Raw genomic sequence first — 27,546 nt, forward strand, 5'->3', positions numbered from 1 at the left:
GCAAATACATAGCCCAAAGACTCGAAAGGTGTTGATGGGCCAACAGCAAGAGCTGCTGGGCTACTCCCAAGCACTGCAGAGACCTAGTGCCTCCCTGGTGGTTGATGTAATACACCACTGTTGTATTGTCTGTCCTCAACAGTACGTGTCTGCCTGCTACTTCCAGGAGGAAGTGTTGTAGGCCAAGCAATACTGCCTGCAGTTCTAACACATTTATGTGATGCTGCCGCTGCAGCAGACTCCAGCAGCCTCTGACTGTCCGGCCCTGCCAGACCGCACCCCATCCTTCCCGGGAAGCATCCGTGGCAATGACCTCCCTCTGGGAAGGGAAGGGAACCCCCTACGTCAGGTACCCCCTCCTCCCCCATGGACGCAAAAGCCGTTTGCAGCTGGGTGTGACCCTCACTAGCCTGTGTCCGTGCAGTGCCGGATGAAGGTGGAGGTTGTACAGCCACTTTTGAAGTGGGCTTAGTGTTAAGAGGCCGAGCAGGACCAGGGATGAGGCAGCAGTGAGCATGCCAACCAAGAGTTAGTGACCTGCCCCTTCTAAAGCAGCCAGTCAGCTGACGGATATTGTGAACCCTCGTCTGGGAGGGGGTTGCCCTCATTGTCCGCGAATCTATCTGCATGCTGAAGAACATGATCTATTGACTGGGTACCAAAGAGCTCTTCTGGTGGTTGACCCTGAGCCCCAGCTCTGAGACATGTGCAACCACTGCAGCAGCATCTATGCGGGTCTGAGCCACCGACTGGGAGCAGATCAGCCAATCGTTGAGGTAGGGTAGAATACGCATGCCCTGTGCCTGCAATGGCCTCAATGCCGCTGATATACACCTGGTGAACACAGAAGGCGCTAGCGCTATGCCAAATGGTAGGACGCAGAACTGGTAAACCTGTCCCCCGAAGGCAAACCGAAGGAACTGCCTGTGATGTGGTGCAATCGGGACATGAAAGTACACATCCTTCAGGCCGATGGTTGTGAACCAGTCGCCCTCCTGAATGCTCTGGAGAACTTCCACAGTGCGCAGCATATGGAATTTCAGGACTTTGAGGTGGGCATTGAGAGGTCTCAGGTCTAGAATCGGACGGAGACTGCCATCTTTTTTGGGAATTATGAAATATGTTGAATAAAGCCCACCTTCCTGTGTCTGCCTGTCGATTGGTGTAAAGGCCCTTTCCAAGAGAGCGTTGATCTCTTGTCTCAGGGCTAGGGCCTTCCCTTGGTGGCTCACGATGGTGTTTTTGACCCCTCTGAATCTTGGCGGTCGGCATTGAAATTGGATGCTGTAGCCCCTTGACAGGGTTGCCAGCACCCAGGGGTCTGGTGTTATCGCTTTCCAGCGTTCGAGCAGCTGGCTGGAAAAACGGCCAACCGTGTGATGCTGTCATTGTCTGCCCGTCCACCCCCTCTGGTCTCTAGAGGGGCAATGCACCTCGGCTCAGGCGTCCTGCGCAGAGCCGCGAGTCCGGGAGGTGGTGGGGTGACAAAAGCCATATGTACATTGTGACTCCTAGTGGGTAACTGGCCACGATGCAAGTGCTGGTGCTGGCTCCCTTGAGGTTGGAGCCCTGTGCCTCAGCTGGCTCAACCAGCGGAGACTGGCAAACTGTTGTCTTGCCTGTACTACCTGTGTGCTTCTATTTACTGCCTACTGTGCGGCCTGACCAAACAACTCCCCGGGGAGGACAGGGAGAGAGCGAAGTACCCTTCTATCGTGCTCTGCCAGTGGGGACTGGGCTTGTCATATTTGGCCACACAGCTCCTGAGTCCCACATGTCACACAGCTCATGATACGGCGTCTGGTCTGCCCCTTGCAACGTCTCGGTGAGGTCCAGCATCAGGTGGGACATTGAATTCCCAATGCGTCCCATACACGCTGCTGTGTCACAGCTTCTTACGATTAAGTCATCCTTGACATGGCACTGTGCACGGGGGAAACGGGCGTCAGGTCTTAAGGCTTCATTAGGTTATGTGCATGAGGTTGCAATTATGGAATCCGTTTACTAATTCCGGGAAAAAACGGTGGCTTTACTGGAAAATTTCCAACATTGTGCTTTTCTTCCACAGGTTAGCGAATGTGACCTCGCCCTCCTATGTTAAGTCAATGTGGGCTCATAAATTTCGCGCATGCTAACGTAGAAATGTTGGAATTTATAGAAAGTGAACTTTTTATAGATGAAATTAAACAAAAAAAATTGACATAATCTTTGGCATGTGTACTGCTCAGAACTTTAAGAGTTTTTAAAAAAAAATCATATTTAGTATTTTTTTTAAAGCTTTGAAAATAAGTTGATGTAAAACCAGTAACCACCACCAGGTGGCATCATTGCATGTCAAATTCCTGGAAGTTGATGTTTGCTTTGTTGGAAATTTGTGGTGGATCCCCAGGCTGCAAGCTGAAGGTAAAATGCCTTGGAGGGTTTGCATCAATTGGGTAAGGTAAGTGAAGAGTTGCCTAAGACTGAGAACCAGGCATAGTTCCTGGAACTAACCCTAGAATGTCCAAGTTCCGGTATATCACCTACCCGACTTTAGGTGCTCATTTCCCGCAGACATGTGATAAAGAGTGCCTACCTGGATCTAAGTCAAAAAGATGGATTTTGGAAGTGCACATCCAGGATATCAACTCCCCGACTTTAGGTGCTCATTTCCCGCAGACATGAGGTAGAGAGTGCCTGCCTGGAACTAAGTCAATAAGTTGGAATGTGTAAGTGCACATTCCTGGATGTCAACTCCCCGACTTTAGGTGCTCGATTCCCCGCAGACATGTGGTAGATAGTGCCTGCCTGGAACTAAGTCAATAAGTTGGAATGTGGAAGTGCACATTCCTGGATGTCAACTCCCCGACTTTAGGTGCTCATTCCCCGCAGACCTGTGGTAGAGAGAGTGCCTGTCTGGAACTAAGTCAAAAAGTTGGAATATGGAAGTGCACATTCCGGAATGTCAACTCCCCGACTTTAGGTGCTCATTCCCCGCAGACATGTGGTAGAGAGAGTGCCTGCCTGGAACTAAGTCAGAAAGTTGGAATGTGGAAGTGCACATTCCTGGATGTCAACTCCCCGACTTTAGGTGCTCATTCCCCGCAGACCTGTGGTAGAGAGAGTGCCTGTCTGGAACTAAGTCAAAAAGTTGGAATATGGAAGTGCACATTCCGGAATGTCAACTCCCCGACTTTAGGTGCTCATTCCCCGCAGACATGTGGTAGAGAGAGTGCCTGCCTGGAACTAAGTCAGAAAGTTGGAATGTGGAAGTGCACATTCCTGGATGTCAACTCCCCGACTTTAGGTGCTCATTCCCCGCAGACATGTGGTAGAGAGAGTGCCTGCCTGGAACTAAGTCAGAAAGTTGGAATGTGGAAGTGCACATTCCTGGATGTCAACTCCCCGACTTTAGGTGCTCGATTCCCCGCAGACATGTGGTAGAGAGTGCCTACCTGGATCCGTTCCGGTATATCACCTACCCGACTTTGAGTGCTTATTTCCCGCAGACATGTGGTAGAGTGCCTGCCTGGAACTAAGTCAATAAGTTGGAATGTGGAAGTGCACATTCCTGGATGTCAACTCCCCGACTTTAGGTGCTCGATTCCCCGCAGACATGTGGTAGAGAGTGCCTACCTGGATCCATGTCACTACCAGGACATCACCTGGCTGCCTGACCGACTTTGGGTGCTCGATTCCCCGCAGACATGTGGTAGAGAGAGTGCCTGTCTGGAACTAAGTCAAAAAGTTGGAATATGGAAGTGCACATTCCGGAATGTCAACTCCCCGACTTTAGGTGCTCATTCCCCGCAGACATGTGGTAGAGAGAGTGCCTGCCTGGAACTAAGTCAGAAAGTTGGAATGTGGAAGTGCACATTCCTGGATGTCAACTCCCCGACTTTAGGTGCTCATTCCCCGCAGACATGTGGTAGAGAGAGTGCCTGCCTGGAACTAAGTCAGAAAGTTGGAATGTGGAAGTGCACATTCCTGGATGTCAACTCCCCGACTTTAGGTGCTCGATTCCCCGCAGACATGTGGTAGAGAGTGCCTACCTGGATCCAAGTTCCGGTATATCACCTACCCGACTTTGAGTGCTTATTTCTCGCAGACATGTGGTAGAGTGCCTGCCTGGAACTAAGTCAATAAGTTGGAATGTGGAAGTGCACATTCCTGGATGTCAACTCCCCGACTTTAGGTGCTCGATTCCCCGCAGACATGTGGTAGAGAGTGCCTACCTGGATCCATGTCACTACCAGGACATCACCTGGCTGCCTGACCGACTTTGGGTGCTCGATTCCCCGCAGACATGTGGTAGAGAGAGTGCCTGTCTGGAACTAAGTCAAAAAGTTGGAATATGGAAGTGCACATTCCGGAATGTCAACTCCCCGACTTTAGGTGCTCATTTCCCCGCAGACATGAGGAAGAGAGTGCTTACCTAGATCCATGTCACTACTGGTCCATCACATGGCTGCCTGACAGACTTTAGGTGCTCGATTCCCCGCAGACATCTGGTAGAGAGAGTGCCTGTCTGGAACTAAGTCAATAAGTTGGAATGTGGAAGTGCACATTCCTGGATGTCAACTCCTCGACTTTAGGTGCTCGATTCCCCGCAGACATGTAGTAGAGAGTGCCTACCTGGATCCAAGTTCCGGTATATCCCCTACCCGACTTTGAGTGCTTATTTCCCGCAGACATGTGGTAGAGAGTGCCTGCCTGGAACTAAGTCAATAAGTTGGAATGTGGAAGTGCACATTCCTGGATGTCAACTCCCCGACTTTAGGTGCTCGATTCCCCGCAGACATGTGGTAGAGAGTGCCTACCTGGATCCATGTCACTACCAGGACATCACCTGGCTGCCTGACCGACTTTGGGTGCTCGATTCCCCGCAGACGTGGTAGAGAGCGTGCCTGTCTGGAACTAAGTCAAAAAGTTGGAATATGGAAGTGCACATTCCGGAATGTCAACTCCCCGACTTTAGGTGCTCATTCCCCGCAGACATGTGGTAGAGAGAGTGCCTGCCTGGAACTAAGTCAGAAAGTTGGAATGTGGAAGTGCACATTCCTGGATGTCAACTCCCCGACTTTAGGTGCTCATTCCCCGCAGACATGTGGTAGAGAGAGTGCCTGCCTGGAACTAAGTCAGAAAGTTGGAATGTGGAAGTGCACATTCCTGGATGTCAACTCCCCTACTTTAGGTGCTCATTCCCCGCAGACATGTGGTAGAGAGAGTGCCTGTCTGGAACTAAGTCAGAAAGATGGAAGTTGGATGTCTATATTCCGGAATAACAACTCCCCGACTTTGAGTGCTCATTTCCCCGCAGACATGCAGTGGAGAGTCCTTGCCTGGATCTAAGTCAAAAAATTGGAAGTTGGATGTCTATATTCCGGAATATCAACTCCCCGACTTTAGGTGCTCATTTCCCGCAGACATGTGGCAGGGTGGATAAGGGAAAAATTCAATTTCATGTATACGTGATCTCGTACTGCCACCTAGTGGAAAAAAATGGAACGGCAAAATCACTGTTTGGAAAAAGAGTTTATTTTGTTAATAAAGTGCAAATATCACCCAATAAAACATATTTTTTTTAATATGTGGAAGGGTCAAAGTAAAATTTAAAGTGATTTCCAGCCTTTTTGGACTTTAAATGAGGAAGATAGAGCCGAATTAGTAAAATTCCATAAAAGCTACACTACAATGTGGAATAGTTCCATATATGCCACTGTTGGCAGTAATCGTCTTGTAAATAAACTACCAGTGCTTTTTCAAAGTTCTCAATGTCTCGTTTTAAATGTCAGGGCCCTCGGAAAAACAGTGATTTATTTGCATGGCTAGGCTGATGCCCGAGGCACCCCTATTGAAAACATGTTGGTAGCATCGGCTAACTAGCGCCAGATTTCGGAGTGCAGGGGACAAGCCGAGCTGAGCTATGTGACAAAAGTTCACACTTGGTATCATGTTTCAACACACTTTAGGTCAATATCACACCGAACTTCTTTAAGCAATTAGAATCCTGTGCCAGGTGGCCAGGCCACCTGTAGCAACTGCCAGTCTCAGGCTTTAAGCATACAATCTGGCTCTTTTAAGACTACACATCCTGTTCAACTGTTTCCTCTGCCCAAAACTGTTTCAAAATAAAAGTTGTCATTACAATAATTCACTGTTAAACAATTTAACCCTTTTAACTACTCAAACTGTTCAGCCATTCCAACTACAATATATTAAACCACCACCTACCTAGCAACCAAAAGAGCAACCACCTCAAGTACCCTAGCAACAACCTAGCAACCACTTCCACAGTTACAACCTATCAACCGATATAGCAACCAATGAGATTAACCTAGCAACCAGCAAAGTCAACCACCATAACTACCCTAGCAACAGCCTAGCAACCACCTCAAATACCCTAGCAACAGCGTAGCAACCATGCCAAATACCCTAGCAACAACTTCCAGTTACAACCTAGCAACCAGTGAGATTAACCTAGCAACCAGCATAGCAACCACCACAACTAACCTAGCAACAGCCTAGCAACCATGTAAAATACCCTAGCAACAGCCTAGCAACCACTTCCACTGTTACAATCTAGCAACCAATGAGATTAACCTAGTAACCAGCATAGCAACCACCATAAGTACCCTAGCAACAGCCTAGCAACCACCTCAAGTTCCCTACACTGCGTGAAAAGTGTGATTTTCGTCCCTGTAAACGTCCGGAGATCTCCCTCATTTTCGGCAGTTGCCGACAATTTGCAACCCACGAATGTCGCGTTTGTCTGTGCCACAAATTGTCTGAACCGTATTATGACGTATGCAGTGGCGGACCGTGCGTTTAGTGGTTAGGCCTTCAATGATGACTATTTTTTGACAAAAATAATAATAGGGGGGCGTTATGGCGGAGATTTTTTTTTACATTTCAGCATTAAAATGTGTGCAATTTCCCAGCATTTCATGGTGGGGGGAATAGTTTTCTCTCTCTTACGCGAGTCTGTGCTGCACTAGAATCTTCGTTACACAAACAATTAATGCTCCGATTGCTTATTGGTTAACAGATCATCCTCAGCAGCAAAGTAGGCTGCTAGGCTATTTACCACCCATATTCACAAGTACATTATAAACTGCTGCCTGCTGCTGTCCAGTAAAGACGTGCAATTTGGTCCATGTCATTTGAAAGTGAACACCAAGTGTACTCAAGTATGGGTTTGTGCAGACTACTTTGAAATATTTAGGTTATCGGTTGCCTAATTTATGTTCATGACTCGCACGCACATATAGCACTGCCACCGGTCTACAATGATGTGTCCAAACCATTTAGTAGTTTAATCTGACAGTAGGCTATCCTACAGTGTTTGCCAAACGTAGGCTATTTCGCGGTAGGCCTACACTATGAGAAAATGTCTCAACAGAATTTTTTTTTTTTAAATGTCACAGCACACCACCATGCTATTAACTCATTGAGTGCCAAAAACGTAATATTACGTTTTTCACTTTTTTTTAAAATTACGAAACTAGACACTCTAACACACCTTATATGTGATTTTGGGAACTCTGTGATGAATGGAAATGAAATATATGACGATCGAAAACTCATGAAAACGCACAATCTGGACATTTTATCTGGACATTTTATCATAACACGGTTGCCGCTTTGGGTCGAATCAGTGACGCATGCACGTCAGGTCAAAACCAGGCCATTTTCGTGGGTCTATCACTAGGTGGCAGTCTCGCCAGGTCTCGCTGATCACTTCCCGGAAAGTTTACACAAGTAAGTAACAGGCAACACTTCATATTTCATGAAAGACGTTATATCTCCATTTCTAGAAAAAAACAGCGATTTTGATGAAAACTAGCCACTGTTTAGCTTGGGATTTCTCAGGAACAGAGGCGTGTAGAAATACACGGTTTGCACCCACCGAGAGCTTAGTCTCACCTTTTAATCAAGCTATTGTATGTGTTCATAGCTATAACACAGAATATGCTGTGGCTGTACAAAAATCATCAACAATGGTCTGGCACTCAGATGGCTGGCACTCTAGGACAAAGCTCCCGAAAACAGCTTGGCATTCAATGAGTTAAACATAAAAGTCACCAGATGTATTGCCGTATATCTATGTGTATTGCCCTAATGCTGCTACTGCTTGTATTTTAGAATGTCTGATAGCCTGGTCTGATGGTCTGATTTCACCAATAATTTCCACAAAACTCAGAGATAAAAAGTCCATAGCTGCCAACTCTAACGCATTGGCCGTGAGACACACGCATTTGATTAGTTTCACACACTCACACGCCACACCCCCGATTTCTCATGCTGAAGTGTCAACCCGGTCGGTCAGATGCCTGAAAAATGAGTTTAGCCTATCTATAGATCTACCTGTTGAGCCACAGTTATGCTTTCAGAGACGGTGAGAGGGTTCAAGAGCACCCCCTGTCTGTGGAATTTTCTAAATTTTCTCTCATTTGCGATGCTACTTCAGAAGCCGTCACAGGCGCATTCCCCCCGCATTTCCCCGGCTTCAGGCTTCATGTGAATGAGCGGAATCTAAGCTTTCCAATGATATTAGTTGCTGTGATAAATGGTGATAAGTTGGTGTGATAAATGGTTCGCGAGAAAATTAGCCTAAATTGCACGTCGGTTCAATGATAATCATATTTGCATTTTGCACACAGTGCACACCCATTACTCTCGGTTTAATATCTCACTAACCCTTCACACAACATGTGGATACCCAATATCACAACAAACAGCAAACCATACCGAATACGAGGATATTAAGCATGCCTCTGTGCAATAAGTGGTTCCTGAGTAATCCGGTTTTGAAATTGCAACACATTTCTACATAGCCTCATTGGGGCGAAATTATAATGTATTCTAATGTAAACTATTTGTCAGTAGGCCTACATACATTTTTGTAAATTGCTCAGCCATAGATTATCCCACTATCATGGTTCTTATATTGTCAGGTTCCAGCCAATCCCACTTACACAGATAAATGAATATATTTATATTGGCATGCTTCCTAGTGGCATTAATGCAAAAATATGAAGAAAATCAAATAACGAGACACAAATATTGATATATTGATATAAAGCCTGACTATGCAAACATTCACATCATGCAGATATGGGTACATCCTGAAAAAGGAATAGCATGTAGGCTATAGGCTATGGCCAATACAATGACCAATATATTATTTTAAATGAACTAGCTGAATAACACAGGTGACCACTTCTGCATAATTTCATGGAGTGCTGAAATGTACACACATTTTTGAAAATTTCTGAACTGTGAAATGTAGCATATGTTTTTGTGGTTGTGAACTTATTACAATATCACCATAATTATTCCACTTGTGTATGCATGGTTATAATTCTGAAGTGCAAAATAGCTTAGGCAGCACAAATATTTCGCGCCAAATCCCCCGCAGTGTTGAAGAGATCAGTCGTCCCCCTCACTTTTGATAAGGCAAAAAGCCTTATAGGTACGCCAAATAAATAATAACCAATAGGTTTACGCTAGGCTATGTAAAACTCCCCATTAACAGCATCACATCACTAACCACAGCTAAGACTGCACAATCTCGTATTCACTCTGTTGGATATCTGAAGCCAGTTTGTCTACTTAGATACTGTAAATCCTCAAATTATGGCTAGGGTCTTAAGACAAAGTACAGGCCTTTAGGGGCAGGATTGTATTCGAGACAGCCCTTTATTTCTTATGCGAAGCATGACATTTTCGGTTTAGTTTGATATTTAATTTACTTTTGGACTGTTTGATTATATTGTTAAATGTTGGGACTGATGGGCACTGAAATCTGGGGAGGTGTTTGATGATCACTATTACGTTACGTTACTGGCTGTTTGCTTGGGGCTGTAAGTAACTGGTGGTTCTTTCTGAGACCCCGTTTACACAAGCATGTGTATTTGTATAAACGAAGACATTTCCCTACTAGAGCTGGGATAAACGATTATTTTTTAAACGATTAATCTAGCGATTATTTTTTCGATGCATCGATTAATCTAACGATTCATTTTTTCAGTCCGATTCGATTTCGATTCGATTTGATTATCTCCCCATTAATTCACTAATAGCAACTTATACATGTTTATTTACATGAATGAAAAAAACTGAATGAAAAAAACATGAATTCTTTGACATTGCAATATATGTTTATTGCTCTTAAGATTCAAAAATAAAAGACTATACAAGTGCAAAGTAATGCATTCTTAGTCAGAGGTAGCATTCAATAAAGTTCAGTAGTGTATGTCTAATTGAGTGCCTGTCATTTTAAGACGTTCGTGTAGGAATCCTTGCTATTAACATTAACACAGTTAAAAGGCTGCTGATGTGTGGATGCAATACATAACGTAGTTAGTTCAAATAACGGTTCGTTCTTCTCCTTTGGACAAGCACTTTTGAGTCTTGGAAAACACTTTTCCATTTACATCGGGATTTTGCAAACATTCAGAGTCAATAAAATGAGCCCTGCATGAGTAACAAATACAAGCAGCTGCAAGTAAGCATGCTAAACTTGACATCCAAACAGTATTCTAACGTTAGCTTTGAGATACTGCTTGATTGCATACTGTAACTTAACTTAGTTTAGTCTCCTCAAAGTACTATGTTGTGATAAGACCTTAGCAGAGTTTACTTTAACTTTAATGCAGCAGTTTTGAACAAATTTGTGCAGCGTGGTCACGATGCTAAGCGGATTTAATAGCAATTTAGCCCACTGTGTTCTATGCAGTGCTTCTATGTGGCAACAACAATCCTTTAACAATCGTGAATATTTTGTTAAATGCACATGCAGAGGAGGAGCAGTGGGCTCGTTACGAGAGAGAGCGGGCGGGGCGAGGAAAGGCTGTGTGAGTAAAAAGTGCAGCTCAATGAAATTATTTTATCTTAACTTTAATTTAAATAGTAGGCCTACAACATAGAACATCAATGTGTGGTGGCCGGTTTTGATTTCGTGGTGCCCAGCCACAGATTAGTCAACGTATGGAAAACACTGAAGGTGTAAAATGAAAAATATTTAGCAGCACACGTTATGCTTGACGAATCGACGCTCATATTTTGCGTCGACGTATTTTTTGCATCGACGTCATCGATTACGTCGACGCGTTGTCCCAGCCCTATTCCCTACGTTTGAGCCTTTCATTTAGACGCAAACGGAGAATTCGCCCCGTAAAACGGTTATCCAAAAAAACTCCGGCCAGTGTTTTTTTTGGAAAAACTCCGTTTATGCGTTTGGTTCTAAACTGTGGTAAACGGAGTTTTGGGCAGCCAACGTCACAGTATGCGACAGAAGTACACCAAATGTGCGACCAATGTTTACATTTACATGTTCTCACGTGCGACTTTTCAGGGTTCTGATTGGTTAATGTGAGCTTGAGCTTATCGTTAGACTGCCACTGTGGTTTGGCGTGCTCATGACGGCATGTATGTACACGGGTTCGTGTAAACACAATTTAAAAATGAACCGTCTCATGTAAATGCAGTTTTATTTGCAAACGTAGATGGCCAGATATTCGTTTAGAAAAATACCCTTCTTCGTGTAAACGTAGTCTGAGGCAGGCCCGTTTTGCCGACGCCTATGGTGCGTGGCTCTGTACTTCGGAGTCGCCTCTAACCGGGACTGCAGCGTGGCACAAAGTTCAGAGAGCTCCGGGCTACGAAAGGACGGCGATCGTACAATCCACTCAGACACCCAGCCAACAACGGCCAGACATCAGGTCTAAGGTGGCGGACTTCCAAAGTTCCACCTCGTCCTCTGCTAGCACACTCTGTCTCGATTCCAGCAGCTGTAAAAAACAATTAATAGAGACAATCAGTACTGTGCAATGCACTGCGTATGGACACGACACATCTATCAATGCACCTGGAAAATAGTCACCAAAAAAAAGTCTTACCCTCTCCAGAGCAGCCAACCGGTCCTCTATGGACAGCAACCTGGAGTTTACCGAATGACTTGCAGACAACTCCGAGCAAAGAGGAGGTCACGGCCCCATTAAGAGGCAAAGTTAGTCTGTGAAAACAAAATGTACAGTTAAGATCGGTATCTATTAACATAGCCTATATATTTCCTTATAGCCTACAGCAGAATGAAAGCATAGTCCAGACATCCCAAGTCTCCCGGAAGTTCCGGGAGTCTCCCGCATATTGATAGCGGCTCCCTGACGCCCGCAAATTAGATAAAACCTCCCGGAATCTAGAGCGAGCGATCAAGAGCGCGCACGCGAGACCGAGACTTCAAATCGCGTGTGCATCTGAGTGTAGCGCGTACACGACAGTGAGAGAGTGAGGAGTGGTGCGTGTGTGCCTGAGCGCATCCAAGACAGAGAGCATCCTGATTGGCCTGTTTCACTAAATCAACCAATCAGTTTTCAGTGTAGGCGGGCTTTTTATCTCTTTTCTCCCGAACCGAATCAGTTCAGTGTATCTAGCAAAAGGAGCGTCATGTCAGTGCCCCAAAGGAAAATGTAAGACCCATTTCAAAGTGTACCCTTGTCTCATAAGAGTAAAAAGTAATGATAGGCCAGTCTTGCACGCTACACTGTTTGTAACAGTGACTTTAGCATTACCCATGCTGGGTTAAATGATTGCAAAAGACATGTTGAGATGAGTTTAACAAGTGTAAATTCATGAGCATATTTTTCAGGCCTATAGGCTACTAGATGGCTAGTTGCCAAGGCTACATGAAAAGACCAAACTACCAAAATCTACATCTTTTATTTTCACAATTTCTATATATAGGCCTTCCTTATTTGGTGTATTTTTTTTTTTGGGGGGGGGGGGGGCTTCGTGATACCTCCTCCCTGAAATGACTTTTTGCAGGTTGGGATGTCTGATAGTCTATTCTTTAAATCTTACCATTGCTCCGGTTTGTAGCGCCTACGTGCCAGTGAACCCTGGTAGGCTACGGCTGATTTCCCGACAGCATATGTCCATTCTCCTGGCGAGACAAGTAACCACTCATCTGGCAATAGATCCAACGCTCACCATTCCTTCAAGCAAAGGGAAGTGTTCATTTAAAGGTCCCCTCTTCTAGAAGGAATGAGCACCGACGATCACAGGCGCGTTGTTTATGAACCACATTCACATCCACATACATCCAAGTAACGTGAAATAGTAGCCTAATCAAACTGTAGGCTAGCCTTTCTGTTCTGAATTTGCCGCCGCACACTACGGCAAGCCGCACACTGACTGTTGTTTATCCTATCAGCTGTTCTGGTGGAAGCGCGACAGGCGGGTCTTCCACTGCTCACTAGAGGAAGTGTCTCCTCTGCTGGCGTGGGGGCGTAACGGTTGGACTTAGTTTATTGAAGTGACGTTCTCTCTGCTGTGGCTTATAGACTGAGAATGTTTTGCACTGTGTAAATAGCCTACTACCAGGGAAATAGTCTACTACCGGGGAAATAGCCTATATATAGCCTATATATATATTTATTTATTCCACTGCTTGGTTGAATTTCCCATTGTCCTACGTAATTTAGAACGACCATTAACCGTATGTTATCTGCACACCTATGAAGTAGATCCATTTTTTTGGCCGTATCACACTTGTATATTAATTCGCCGAACTCGTTGTGAAGTTTAAATGAACTGTCACGTTGCATCCGAGCTGTAAAATGCAGACGTTCAGAACATTGCAACATTGTAGCATATGACGGAGGTGGCTTTTAGCTAGATGGATGACAGCAGGCTAAGTAAAATAGCGATGTTTCAAAGCTCATCAGAATCTTGGGATACGCCCGCTTGACAACGGGAGAGATAGAACTAACGACTGGCCTTTGGCCGTAGCAACCATCCATTTAGAACTAGTAACGGCAGTTTGTCCTACAAGTTGAGAAATTAGTTGATATGTGTCGGAAGAAATTAGTTCTACAAACAAGACAGTTTTAGCGATTAAAACGTTAAAATTGTAACAGGAAATGAACACAACGCAAGTGGCAACAGTGGAATAAGCGGGATAATGGACTCCACGGTGGTCTGTTCACAGAAATTAATGCACTTACGAGGTTTAAACGGCCCTCCGCTTCGCGTCGGGACCGTTTTACAACCTCAACCGTGCATTAACTTTTGTGAACAGACCACCGTGTCGTCCATTATCCCTTACATATTAGTATAATTACTAGCAAACATTAGCTAAGTTAGCTAAGTAACATGGTTAATATTATTAGCATTGCTAACATATTCAACATTGTTAGCTAAGTAACATGGTTAGCATGCTAACAAACATTAGCTAAGTAACATGGTTAATATATTTAAGATTGCTATTCAGTGCTAATTACCAACCATTTCATTCGAAAATTCTTAAAACAACAGAGAGCCCGAGAATTCTCGTCGGCAAATCAAAATTCCACTGGAGCTCCAAGCGGATTTGTACACACAGCCTTACAACACTGTTTACAGCTCTTCGAGTAAAGGTAACATGTAATTTTTGGTACATAGCTAATTTAGATAAACTTATTGTGTGGGTGTTTGCGGTTCTTTAGGAATCCGGCGTCTTGGTTTGTATAGAAATGAATATTAATTGACACATACACGTAAGAGGTTGGACATATGTGACGGTTGTTAACATTGTTAACATAACTACTAGCAAACATTAGCAAAGTTATCTGTTTTAACACAATATTTTACATCATATGTTTTGCATTTTCATGCATCGGTAATTCCTTGGAATTGAATTTCTAGTTACTTTTATTACTTTTTTACTATTTTTGCCTTTGTTTTTTGCCTATTAATTCTATATTTTTAAATGATTTTACCTTGTGCGTTTTATGTTTTCTTTTTATTTTGATCTTTACCTTTTGAACTATTATTTGACTATATTGCCCTTCTGTGGTTTTTATTTGTTATTACTTTTTGCATTTGTTTATGTAAAGCACATTGAATGACCTGTGTGAATGAAATGCGCTATATAAATAAACTTGACTTGACTCTTTCAACTACATGAAACAGTGAACCATAAACCCCCCCCCCAGATTTCAGTGCCCATAAGTCCCAATATTTAGCAATATAATCAAACAGTCCAAACAAATCCCAAACCAAACATCTTCTGCTTTTGATAACCGGTATGACGCTCCAAACTAAATGCATGTCTCACAATAAAAGAGAAGGCAATTCAACGCATGTAAGAAATAAAGGCCTGCCTCGAATACAAGCCTGCCACAAATAAAGGCCTGTGCTCAGTGTTGCCAATTCTTTCTCTTCAGCATTGTCCTAACTGTTAAAATGAGGAAGATATGATGAGGCATTGCAACAATGTTTACAGAGATACACTGTACGGTTGGCTACAAAGATTATGCAGACTGTTACGATTGACTGACACTCAGGCGCACACACACACCATATCGCAATCATACGCCGGACGCTTTAGGCTATAGTCTTTCTACATGGATTTAGTTAATGACCGAACTATAATAATACCACATTTTAATAGTGGTTGGTGTAAACAGGGACATTTTAGCGTTCCGACAGGCTTTAATCAGGACTTGGGACACGCAACTCAAAATGTTGGGGGCAGCCGTGGCCTACTGGTTAGGGCTTCAGGCTTGTAACCGAAGGGTCCCCAACCAATAGGAAAAATGTGGGTGGGGGAAGTGGTTGAGCGCTGCTCTCCCATGCCCACATCCACGGCTGAAGTGTGGGCACAAGGCACCTAACCCCTCACTTCCCCCATACAACGCTAACACTCATGACATGGTTGAAGGGTGTTTCGTCCGTTTTTATTTTATTTTTAAAATAATAATTTATCGGCGATACCGATAGTTTGGAAAATGCCTAATATCGGCCCGCCGATTAATCGGTCGGGCTCTACTTACAATATATATTTTGCTACTAATGGACATTTTCATAAACAGGGGAATCTAGAGAAGATGTGCCGCACCCTTGAGGACCAACTCAGTGAAATCAAGTCCAAGAGTGATGAGGCTGCCCGTCAGGTCAATGACCTCAGTGCTCAGAGAGCAAGACTTCAGACGGAAAATGGTGAGCTTGGCCGCCAGATTGAGGAGAAAGATGCTCTTGTGTCTCAGCTGACCAGGAGCAAACAGGCCTTCACTCAGCAAATTGAAGAGCTGAAGAGACTGAATGAGGAGGAGGTCAAGGTACTGATATACTGATGCACCAAGAGAAAAAAAAATTCTATTACATAGAACACATTATGTGAAAGGCTTTAACACCCTCACTTGTTAACAAATAGGCCAAGAATGCCCTGGCCCATGCTGTTCAGTCTGCACGCCATGACTGCGACCTCCTGAGGGAGCAGTTTGAGGAAGAGCAGGAGGCTAAAGCTGAACTGCAGCGTGGCATGTCCAAGGCCAACAGCGAGGTTGCTCAGTGGAGAACCAAGTATGAAACTGATGCCATCCAGTGCACTGAGGAGCTTGAGGAGTCCAAGTATGTGCTAAAAATGTGCAAAAAAGTAAATTGGGATGTTAGTAAAAACCTTGCATTTTCTTGAGGAAAACCCATAATGTCCCTCTAACATCAATCTGTTGGTATTTCCAGAAAAAAGCTTGCCCAGTGTCTGCAGGAGGCTGAGGAGCAAATCGAGGCTGTCAACTCCAAGTGTGCCTCTCTGGATAAGACCAAGCAGAGACTCCAGGGTGAGGTTGAGGACCTCATGATTGACGTGGAGAGAGCCAATGCTTTAGCTGCCAACCTTGACAAGAAGCAAAGAAACTTTGACAAGGTAATACCTCCAAAACATCATTCAAATGTGGAATGTATGTAAAAACTGAATATATATAAGCCTCACAACTAAAAACTGTTTCTAAAAGGTCCTGGCAGAATGGAAGCAGAAGTATGAGGAGGGTCAGGCAGAGTTGGAGGGTGCTCAGAAAGAGGCTCGTTCTCTCAGCACTGAGCTGTTCAAGATGAAGAACTCCTATGAGGAGTCTCTTGACCACCTGGAGACCCTGAAGAGGGAGAATAAGAATTTGCAACGTGAGTCAAATCAACCCAATCCATATCCCAATCAAAAATATTTTTAAACATCCAGATAATATTGTTTACTGTAATATCCTGTAATATGCATATTGGCAGAGGAAATCTCGGACCTGACTGAGCAGCTTGGTGAGACTGGAAAGAGCATCCATGAGCTGGAGAAGGCCAAGAAGACTGTAGAAACTGAAAAGTCTGAGATCCAGAGCCCTGGAGGAGGCTGAGGTAGAAATTCAGGCGGGCTTTTCTACACAGTGAAAAACTGAAATGATGTTATATTTTAAAATTCTTCATTTTCTTTGTTTAGGGAACTCTCGAGCATGAGGAGTCCAAGATTCTTCGTGTCCAACTTGAACTCAACCAGATCAAGGGTGAGGTTGACAGGAAACTTGCAGAAAAGGATGAGGAGATGGAGCAGATCAAGAGGAACAGCCAGAGGGCCATGCAGAGCACTCTGGACTCTGAGGTCAGGAGCAGGAATGATGCCCTGAGAATCAAGAAGAAGATGGAGGGAGACCTCAATGAAATGGAAATTCAGCTGAGCCATGCTAACCGCCAGGCTGCTGAGTCCCAGAAACAACTGAGAAATGTGCAGGCTCAACTCAAGGTCAGTTATAAAATGTAGAGAATGAAGAGATTGCATCTAACCGCCATTACTGTTCATTTGATAGTACAGGTATCTCCATAAAACATCCAAACTTAGTAGCATGACATCTCTTTTGTCATTCTATGTTTTTCTATTAGGATGCCCAACTGCACCTTGATGATGCTGTCAGAGGACAAGAAGACGGGAAGGAGCAGGTTGCCATGGTGGAGCGCAGGAACACCCTGATGGTGGCTGAGATTGAGGAGCTCAGAGCTGCCCTGGAGCAGACAGAGAGAGGCCGCAAAGTGGCTGAACAGGAGCTGGTTGATGCCAGTGAGCGCGTTGGCCTTCTGCACTCTCAGGTGGACATATAGTGGACATAAAATAATTATTTCCTTCGTTTCCACAGTACTTTCAAAAGATTTTTCATCATATAACATTTAACTAATTATTTCTGTTAATGTTAGAACACAAGTCTGATTAACACCAAGAAGAAGCTTGAGGCTGACCTGGTTCAGGTCCAAAGTGAGGTTGATGACATTGTCCAGGAGGCTAGAAATGTAGAGGACAAGGCCAAGAAAGCCATCACTGATGTAAGTAGTGTTATCTTTTTCTTAATTCATCCCTAACGTATTAAACATGTGAACATTAAGGATATGTTTTCATGCTACCTTCCATAAATAAATCATGCCGTCATCTAGGCTGCCATGATGGCAGAGGAGCTGAAGAAGGAGCATGACACCAGTTCTCATCTGGAGAGGATGAAGAAGAACCTGGAGGTCACTGTGAAGGATCTGCAGCACCGCCTGGATGAGGCTGAGAGTCCAGGGTGAGTGGCTAAACTTGGGTCAGATGAAAATTGTTCAGAATGTAATGAATAAAATGAAGACCTTGTCTGATATGAAAATGTTGCTTATGTAAAGGTTCGTGAGCTGGAAGGTGAGGTTGAGAATGAACAACGACGCGGTGTTGATGCTATCAAGGGTGTCCGCAAATACGAGAGGAGGGTGAAGGAACTCACCTACCAGGTACAAACTTTCTTTATCCACTATAATGGGCCATTTCTATAACCTGACTCTCGCCAGATGAGATCGCTAGCTCCACTCATCCATATGGGATCGATCCATTGGAGTGGTGCTTCAGAAGGCTGGGCCTTATTAAAAAATCCTTGCATAAGATTGGATAAGCCACTTGTCCGTCATCTATTGACGTGCTACTTCAACCACTCACATCGAAGCCAACCCGTGACGCTGAGAACAGTCTCACAGTCGCTTCTACGCTACGTCACATCTATGAAACTCCCGCCCTGCGTCCTGATTGGCTCTACCATACAATCTCGTGCTGAAATCACTCTCAACAGAACCGATCCCAGATGGATGTGAGTGGAGCTAGGCGGAACTTACTTTGTACTTTGGAGTGGGTAAGACTGTCTTTAGTGGCAGGCTAGCACATACCGTTGACTTGCGCTAGCCTAGCACCTGCGAACTCGGCAATTAGAAGGACTGGATGAAACGTGTTGAAAACGGTCTCCACTGATAAATATCACACTTGCTTACTTGGAAATGAGGTCTTATGTCCAAAATCCTGAACCACCCCTTTAAGTCATGATTTCACAAGAAAGCGCTAGGTAATTCTCTTTATACTGAAAACAATACCAACTAGTTTTTTTTATCTTGATATAAGATTAATAACACTTGGTTAGATTTTGTTAGATAAGCAGTTTTTGCAGTGTATTCGGAGGGGGCTCAGGGGTTCGGATATAGAATGACTACATAAAACTAATTACATTTGCATTTGCATTTTCTTTGTTGGTTCAATGGGTGTGTATAAAATGGATTATACAACTAATATTGGATAAAACAACATGCATACTCAATTTCTATGGATTCCTGTGAATATTGCAAGACCCAATATGTTGCATCTACATCTAGCATATAGCTAAGGATATACACTGCAGCTAGAAAGTAGGGAAGCACCAAAGGGGGAGGAGGGCATTTTTGATTCAATTTAATTGAGATATAAGATTACGGTAATCTGACAATATAAAGCACTAAAAAGATTGTACATGAAAAAGGTTGTCATGTATGGATCCCCAAGAGTCCAAACTTTAAAATGGTGTATAATATTACCATGCTACATAGCAATATGGTGCATACAATTGATTTAGAATCTTGGGGGGAGGGGGTTGGTGTGCCAAAAAAGGATCACTGTTTCATATTGATGATGACAACAATTGACCAATTGTTTTTCTTTTCAGACTGAGGAGGACAAGAAGAATGTCACCAGACTGCAGGACCTGGTTGACAAGCTGCAGCTGAAGGTCAAAGCCTATAAGAGGCAGGCTGAGGAAGCTGTAAGCAGTCTCTTATATTGCCTATATGGGCAAATGTCTTGCCTTTTGTATTAATAATAAAAAATAATAGGTTTGCTTTAGAACTAAAGCCTCTGTAATCATCAAACATATAACTCTAAAGCCTCTGTATTCATTTCCTTATCAGGAGGAGCAAGCTAATGGCTACCTGTCCAAGTTCAGAAAGGTTCAGCATGAGCTAGAGGAGGCTGAGGAGCGTGCTGACATTGCTGAATCCCAGGTCAACAAGTTGAGAGCAAAGAGCCGTGATGCTGGAAAGGTAAATCAAATTTACCATATTTCAATGTGTTGTAAGTCATCATATGTTCCTACTCAATTACATTAAATTTCTCAATTTCTCTGTCTTAGGGCAAGGAAGCTGCAGAGTAAATCCTGTGAAATCTTCTGCCTTGTCACTCAGCTGGATTAATATCCTGATTACTGTGGCTATTTTGTAAATACATCATAATAAAAGTCTCTGCATTATACTGTATATGAGTTCATTGTTTTAATGTCAGTCAGAATAATTTGCTTATTTTGTAACATGTTTTGATTTCCCTATTGCCATTTGTTTTTTAGACATCTGAATGAAACTGAAAACATTTACATTTTGGTGCGCTCAATACCCAGGTAGATAGATAGATGGGTGGGTGGGTAGATAGATAGATAGATAGATAGATAGATAGACAGAGTGTATGTGTTGCACTCTCATCTAAGCCTGCCAGCTTAAACATAGAAGCAGCCAATCCAAAAATTAGCATTGACCATTTAAAAAATAATACTTGTAACAAATAATTCCAGTACATTTCAGTCAGGATATTGACATGCAAATAATTGCACACACTGTACAAATGAACAAACAAATACACAAATGCTAAAACTAGGATGCCAATTTCTTCCAAGCTGCTGATATATTCATAACAAAATATGTATGTTTGCAACACCTGACAGAGCACAAAAAGTCTTTAAACGCAAGCAATATCATTGTTAGGATCTTGACAGTGGTCTTATTCAGTACATTTTCTTCAAAGGCCAGAGACTGTCTTACATCTTAAAGTCACTGAAGTTAGTCGTTCAATGTTGGCTGCATAAGGCTACTAGCCTGACGCAGTCATACTCAATTCTAGTCAGATTATGAGTCTAATACTGCTCCATTGGGACGTAATTATGGGGCGTGTTTCAACCGATGCAGGTGGGGAATGCCTCTGCACTCAATTGGATAGACCTAACCGAGCAACGAAATAGCTTACAGTGAGGTGTAGGAAGAAAACACACAAACCATCTTTCTTCTCTACAAATGCCTTAACATTGTTTTCTGGTCTTTTGTAAAAGTTAGTGCCGTCAAAAACTCCTAGCCTACAACACTCATTAGCGAAATCTAAGAGATGCGTAGTAGGCCTAGGGTAGGCTATTAGGAAAAAAACTGATAGCCTATATCCCCTCCGTTTTTAAAAATAATTCTGTTGAACACTGATATGCTACAAACATGTTAAACAACTGGGAAAGGCTGTCGCAAATCCCTCAAACAGGTGGTCATTCAATCAGAGATTTCAAACGAACGAGGGAACATGTCGCAATGCAACAGCGCTGTTTTCCCTTGATGAAAGTGAAACCACGAGTTTTCCCACATCTCAACTTTGGCCAAAGTTTTCAGAAATAATCGTTTCAGTGATAAAACCTCATTAACTAATATGCATTTTCCATATGGGGTCTTAAAAGCCATGTATCCTTCTAGCCACAGCGTTTTTGTTTTAAACATAAGCCTAATCTAAGCGTGCTCAGATGACGTGATGGACAGGTGAGCAACAGCGCCTGGTCTATCATCGTAAAGCCCGATTTGATTGGTCTGCACGATCTAGGGCGAGCATACTTGCTCCACAATTGAATCTGATTGTAAGACTCAAATCACGTTTTTACATAATATGCACAGACCAAAATAGGCTGGATTGACGAATAATTGACCAATTGGTTTTATAGCCAAGTCAACATCAAGGCTACTCCGGGACATGGGAGTGCGAGGAAAGGTCCACCGGCAAGCACTGAAAGATCTTGCTGCTGCTGACTGCCCTTTTCAGCTGCTAAAAGATTCCACTTGGGCCTCAACTGAGATGGTGTTAGAGTGAGCCCGGGATGCCGGGAGTCACTGCTGAACCCTCTGGAGACACCGTGGACCTGTTTAATTTAAAGAACATGTCAATGAAGGGAATGGTAGCGTGCAGCAATTTACAGGATAAAATTAGAGCAGATGCTGCCTTATAGAACTGCTTGTCATGCACTCCACTAGAAGAAACAGGGTTGTGCGTATCAGCGAACTGTTGAGGAAGGAGGGCTCCCACTTGATAACCTTGATTGAGGGGTTAGGTGTCTTGCTCAAAGGCACTTCAACCGTGGATGTGGGCATGAGAGAGCGGTGCTCTAAGACTTCCCCCGCCCACATTTTTCCTACTGGTCAGGGATCGAACCGGCAACCCTTTTATTCCAAGCCCGAAGCCCTAACCCTAACCAGTAGGCCACGGCTGCCCGTAATGTCTCATGTATACTTAGGGATATCAACACCTAGTCCTACATAACAGAACTAAAACAGGAAGTAATAGGACACTGTTCATAGACATTCTAATTACAATGCATGTTTTTTTTCTCAGAATGCTTTCATTAAAGGTTGAATTTTCACTTTTTTCATTGTGAGACAATGATAAATTAGCAAACAAAGACTTAATTACTCTTTTTATTAAATTTTCCCAGGTGTGGCGATAAATATGTTTTCTTACAAGGGTTGGGCAAAATTTGAATTGCAATTCTGATTCCTGTTTGCTCCAATTGAAATGCAAGTGAAATTCAATAATTGAATTGGAATTTAAGAGCCAGTTTAAATTTAGCTCTGGAAATGTGCACAACCTGGTTTCTTCCAGTGGAGTGCATGACAAGCAGTTCTATAAGGCAGCATCTGGTCTAATTTTATCCTGTGCATTGCTGCACGCTACCATTCCCTTCTTTGACATGTTGTTCTTTCCATCAGCTTTTGTCCTGACGCATGATTTTCAAACATATTTGCTGTAATTCTACACTAAGACACGTGCACCTGTCACGTGTGTCAATGTCATCCATTAAGTATACCACTTAGTATACAAGGACGCATCCATTTATTTATATAATGGATCTCACCGAATAAGATTAAAATAAAGAATAACTTTTCCCTCACTAACACACAAACATACAAACATGCAGCCCACATGCTGAGCTTGGCATCTCTTGTGCACCTGTTGCAGCTGTCACTCATGAACTTGTTGAGTTTGTTGGGCAGAGACAGTTAGAAATAAACATAGCAGTCACAGCAAAAATGTGGCAGTCACACACACGAGCATGTTCAGACCGTATGCATCAATAAGGAACTAAGGATATCAGATCCTCCTCACAGCTAGATACCTTGTATGGCACAGAGTCTTAGTGGTACAGTGACATTCTAGCTAGCAGCTGCTGGCACTAAACATGTTCTGTCATGGGACACCCCAGTAGGTAAGTTATATTATCACGACATTCAAAATATGTGTTGTAAAACGCCTGCTGGTCAAATATTTGTATACAATACCTATAGGCAATTCACATATATTTCAATATATGCTTTACTTTATGGTTTAACAGCACAATATTTGTTTATACTTTCAGGCCAACATTAAATAATTGCATTCTACCTTTTTGTTGTTTTATTCAAACATTACGCCTATATTTCAATACAACATCTGTATCTGTCAAACCTGATGATATTGTAGATGAACTATGATTCAGTTTGGCCTGGAGGAAATAAGCCCATTAAAATGATACACCTCCTAGTTATGCATTATTAATCTATTTGGAAGTGTTGAGAGGTGGCAATAAATTCCCTGGCAATAAATCATTCACTTAGGGGAAGTCACTGATTTCAAAGCATCTACAATTTGTCAGGCATGTCGGTCCAATAAAACCTAACATCATAAATAGAACTTGTGAAGTTGTTAACCCCAAAGGGACTGACACATATCTCCACACAAGCTTACTGGGAACTCTAAATCATTCGTTGCACGCAAATGCTCCACTCCTGCTGCTAGGGTCTCAACACAATTAAAGGGTTTGGGATTGTTAAGGCTATATAGCAGCACTCAGTGGGTTGCATTTTATTGGCTGCACAAGGCCTTTCAATACATTGTTTTTTCTATTACTGTATATTCAATTGTAAAGTTGTTGCCTTTTTGTTATTTACCAATGGCAAATTATTTGGACAACATCCAGTATCATAATACATTTTGACAGGAATGGGAAATGTGGTATGTGTAACTAACTGACTTTCCTTTAATAGTTGTATTTAAAAGTCAATTGATATAGTTGCAGTAATACAACAAATAATATATAGGCCTACTTGAGCAGCTCAAATATAAACAAACGTATTCATAGCATGTATAAGGAAATGTTCATATAATACAAACTGAACATATGCTGCTACTTCCATGATGGAACAGCATCATCTGTAATCTGTTTATATATTTGGGGAAGATATTGGTCAACACTGCATTAAACAGCTAAATAGGTCAACAATTAAAACTCCTGCCTATGCACACTACGTAAGGGATAATGTATAGAACGCTGGTCATTATTGGTAAAATAAGAAACAAATAGTTTGCAACAGCACACACTGAACTTGAATCAAACATTCTTTAGAACACAGCTGATCAACCGTCTACTTTCACTTTTGAATGAAGTTCCAGTCCTTGCGCAGTAATATGAAATACGTAAATTAGAAGCACAAAGCCCATTTTCCTTGACAGCAGTCTGTTATACTTAGCAACGGTCTGTTATTGAGAATTAGCAGACCACCGAACATTGGGAAGGCCCATTCAAGTGAATGGAGCATTCTGCAGCACTCTGAAGAGCCGTGTAATAAACAAGTTGAATGGCCCCCTTTTAATGAAGGCCCCCTCCTGCCTCCCCTTGAGTCAAGCCCAGAGGTGTCAAAAGTATTCACATTTATTACTCGAGTATTAGTATAGATACAAGGGTTTAAAAAGACTTCTGTAGAAGCTGAAGTATCAACTCAACTCAGCGGAAAAACTCCAACTGGTACAAACCAGCGCCCGCACCAAGCAGGGAGAGTCTGCCTTTAGCTGCTATGCGGTCCGTCTCTGGAACCGTCTTCCTATAGACATCAAGACCTCTCCCACCATCTCCATTTTTAAATTTAGATTAAAAACCAAACTTTTCCACGATGCCTTCCACTAACCCACTCTTGTACCTGTGGTCTGTTAGAATTCATGTTTTTATTTGTGCTGGTTTTTGTTTCTGTTTTTTTTTTAATTCGTAATTTTCGTGTAATTATTTATTTTGCTTTTTTATATGTGATTGTTATGACTATGTGAAGCACATTTGGCTACCTTTCTGTGTATGAAATGGGCTATATCAATAAACCCTGACTTGACTTGACTTGACTCAAGCTTTTTACTTATGTAAAAGTATAAAAGTACTGGTTTTAAAACTTTATTTAAAACTACTTAAAGTATAAAAGTAAAAGTAATGCAAGGTGAAAAAATGTCACTAAAGGACAAAAGTTTAGGCCGCACCACAGGGGCATATAGTGCACCCCCTTCTAAAGGCCATAATGACTATAATGTTATATTAAAATGTTAATGTTGAAACATATGGGATGCACTAGCTACCTGTTTCAGCCCCATATATGCCCATTGAAAATGAGCGCATTTTAGTACAATCCAAATACATTAAAGAACCATATGTGGACTATATGTGGATGTGAATAACATGAAGATATGATGACTAGTTGCTCATAAGTATTAATGGTGCAAAAAGTCAAACTTCAGAGGTATGTTATCAATGACCTTTATGTAAGGGATAACGGCCGCCGAGGTGTCCTGTTATACGGAATTAATGGACGAGGGCGAGTTGCCTCCGCCCAAGTCCATTAATTCCGTATAACTGGACACACCTCGAAGGCCGTTATCCCGCTTATCACCCGGTTGCCACTGTAAACACTGTAAACACGCGGTTCTGTTTAAAAAGAAGCTCACTAGTTCAGCTTGTTGTACAACTTTAGCATGGACAGTTAGCTTGTTTACAGTTGATTCCATTGTTGGGAAGCCTGCAACCAAAAGATTCTAGAGCGCTGCAACCGTTGTCCTACTATGGTTGTTATAGTTACCATTCATAAGCATTGATATTGACCTCTCCAGAATAAGTCCCGCCTCCGTAACTTCCGTATCCATCCAACTTCCGGGTGTGGATTGTCTATGAGAAATAACATGGCGTTTCGAAATATCATACCGGTAAAACATCTGTAGGTAGCGAAGTTGAAAAAGCTGGTGGGCAGATTGGCCTACACACTTCTGCCATATAGTTTCCACTGGATTTTTTGATTGTCGGTGCCGTTTAAGTAATATACTATAGACTATATTTCTTAAACGGCACCGAAAATCAAAAAATCCAGTGGAAACTAGATGGCAGAAGTGTGTAGGCCAATCTGCCCAGCAGCTTTTTCTACTTTGTCACCTACAGAGTTTGACAGGTACGATCTTTCAAAACGCCATGTTATTTCCCATAGACAATCCACGACCGGAAGTTGGATGGATACGGAAGCTAGGAGGCGGGATATATTCTGGAGAGGTCTATGGAACGGTGTCCTGTTATAAAGGCCACCCGCCAGCCAATCAGAAAAGAGTATTTCTTCTCTCCGGGTGATAATGGAATGTAAATGTACATCCAAGCTTAGCTGCAGGAATCTGTGAGGGCAACGGATGTAAGATAACAAAACAGGACAAGTGGCATTTACCCTTGTGTGGTTGTCTATATACAGTATAAATTAGTGCTGTCAAAATGAATGATTAATCCAGGTGATTAATGAAAATTAATGAGGGTGGACTTGAATTACCGCCTGTCCCCTATTTCTGCTCTCTTACGTATATGTATCACTTAAAATTAATTTCTATACAAACCAAGACAGCGGATTCCTAAAGAAACGCAAGCACCCACACCATACGAGTATCTTAATTAGCTATGTACCAAAAATGACATTTTACCGTGACTTCCAGTCCTTGCGTAGTGATATGAAATACCTGAATTAGAAGCACAAACTCCGTTGCCATTGACAGCGGTGATTATTTTTTTTCAGGTCCTTTCCTCGGAAATAATGACCGCTAGAACTTTGGGAAATCTCATTCAAGTCAATGGAGCGTTCTACTTGCCTTGTGAAGAGCAGTGTAATAACAAATGTTATTTTGAAATATTAAAAAACATTGTTGTTTTAGAATTTTAGAACGAAAGGGGCAGTAGTTGGTGCTTTTACTTTGTTACTTGACAGCTCTGGTCAATCCAGCAACAGTTATAGCGACAGTGTCTCATACATTAAGAAGATGAAACCAAATTATCCTCTAGGGCAGGGATGGGCAGCTGGCGGCTCACCTCACGGGGATCACACTGACCAGCGCCAAGCGACAGTCTTCCTATTGTTCTCTATGGTTCAGTAGCGGAATGGTGGCAACACTAGCTTAACGTTAGCGCTGAGCAAACTGAGCGTTGAACCTGGTTCAACTTTTAAAGCACAACGCGAGCGCATTCAATTGTCAGTTTAGGCAAACCGTTTGTGTTGCTAAGAAACGTTATAGAACACAGATAGGCCTAAACGTTGCGTTACGCTTGCCGCCAGAGGTGGGAGTAA

The 27,546-nt window shown here is 42.9% G+C and overlaps 1 protein-coding gene and 2 pseudogenes across 1 annotated transcript in view; all 3 read left to right on the top strand.

The window, feature by feature from the left end:
* Positions 1-20,246, top strand: part of LOC143123485 (myosin heavy chain, fast skeletal muscle-like) — a 201,065-nt gene extending 180,819 nt beyond the window's left edge. The window contains exons 23-26 of the mRNA XM_076284941.1: positions 18,430-18,534; positions 19,764-19,859; positions 20,005-20,136; positions 20,226-20,246. Coding sequence (XP_076141056.1) covers positions 18,430-18,534; positions 19,764-19,859; positions 20,005-20,136; positions 20,226-20,246 — 354 coding nt within the window. The remainder of the gene's footprint in view (positions 1-18,429; positions 18,535-19,763; positions 19,860-20,004; positions 20,137-20,225) is intronic.
* The window catches only part of LOC143123546 (myosin heavy chain, fast skeletal muscle-like), a 245,337-nt pseudogene that overhangs the window by 182,758 nt on the left and 35,033 nt on the right, over positions 1-27,546 (top strand).
* Positions 15,852-18,339, top strand: LOC143123487 (myosin heavy chain, skeletal muscle-like; annotated as a pseudogene).

The sequence above is a fragment of the Alosa pseudoharengus genome, unplaced genomic scaffold (genome assembly GCF_046254945.1).
Source record: "Alosa pseudoharengus isolate Yale_2024_CS ecotype anadromous, Long Island Sound unplaced genomic scaffold, YU_APseudo_1.1 YU_APseudo_1.1_scf_14, whole genome shotgun sequence".
Lineage (NCBI taxonomy): Eukaryota > Metazoa > Chordata > Actinopteri > Clupeiformes > Clupeidae > Alosa > Alosa pseudoharengus.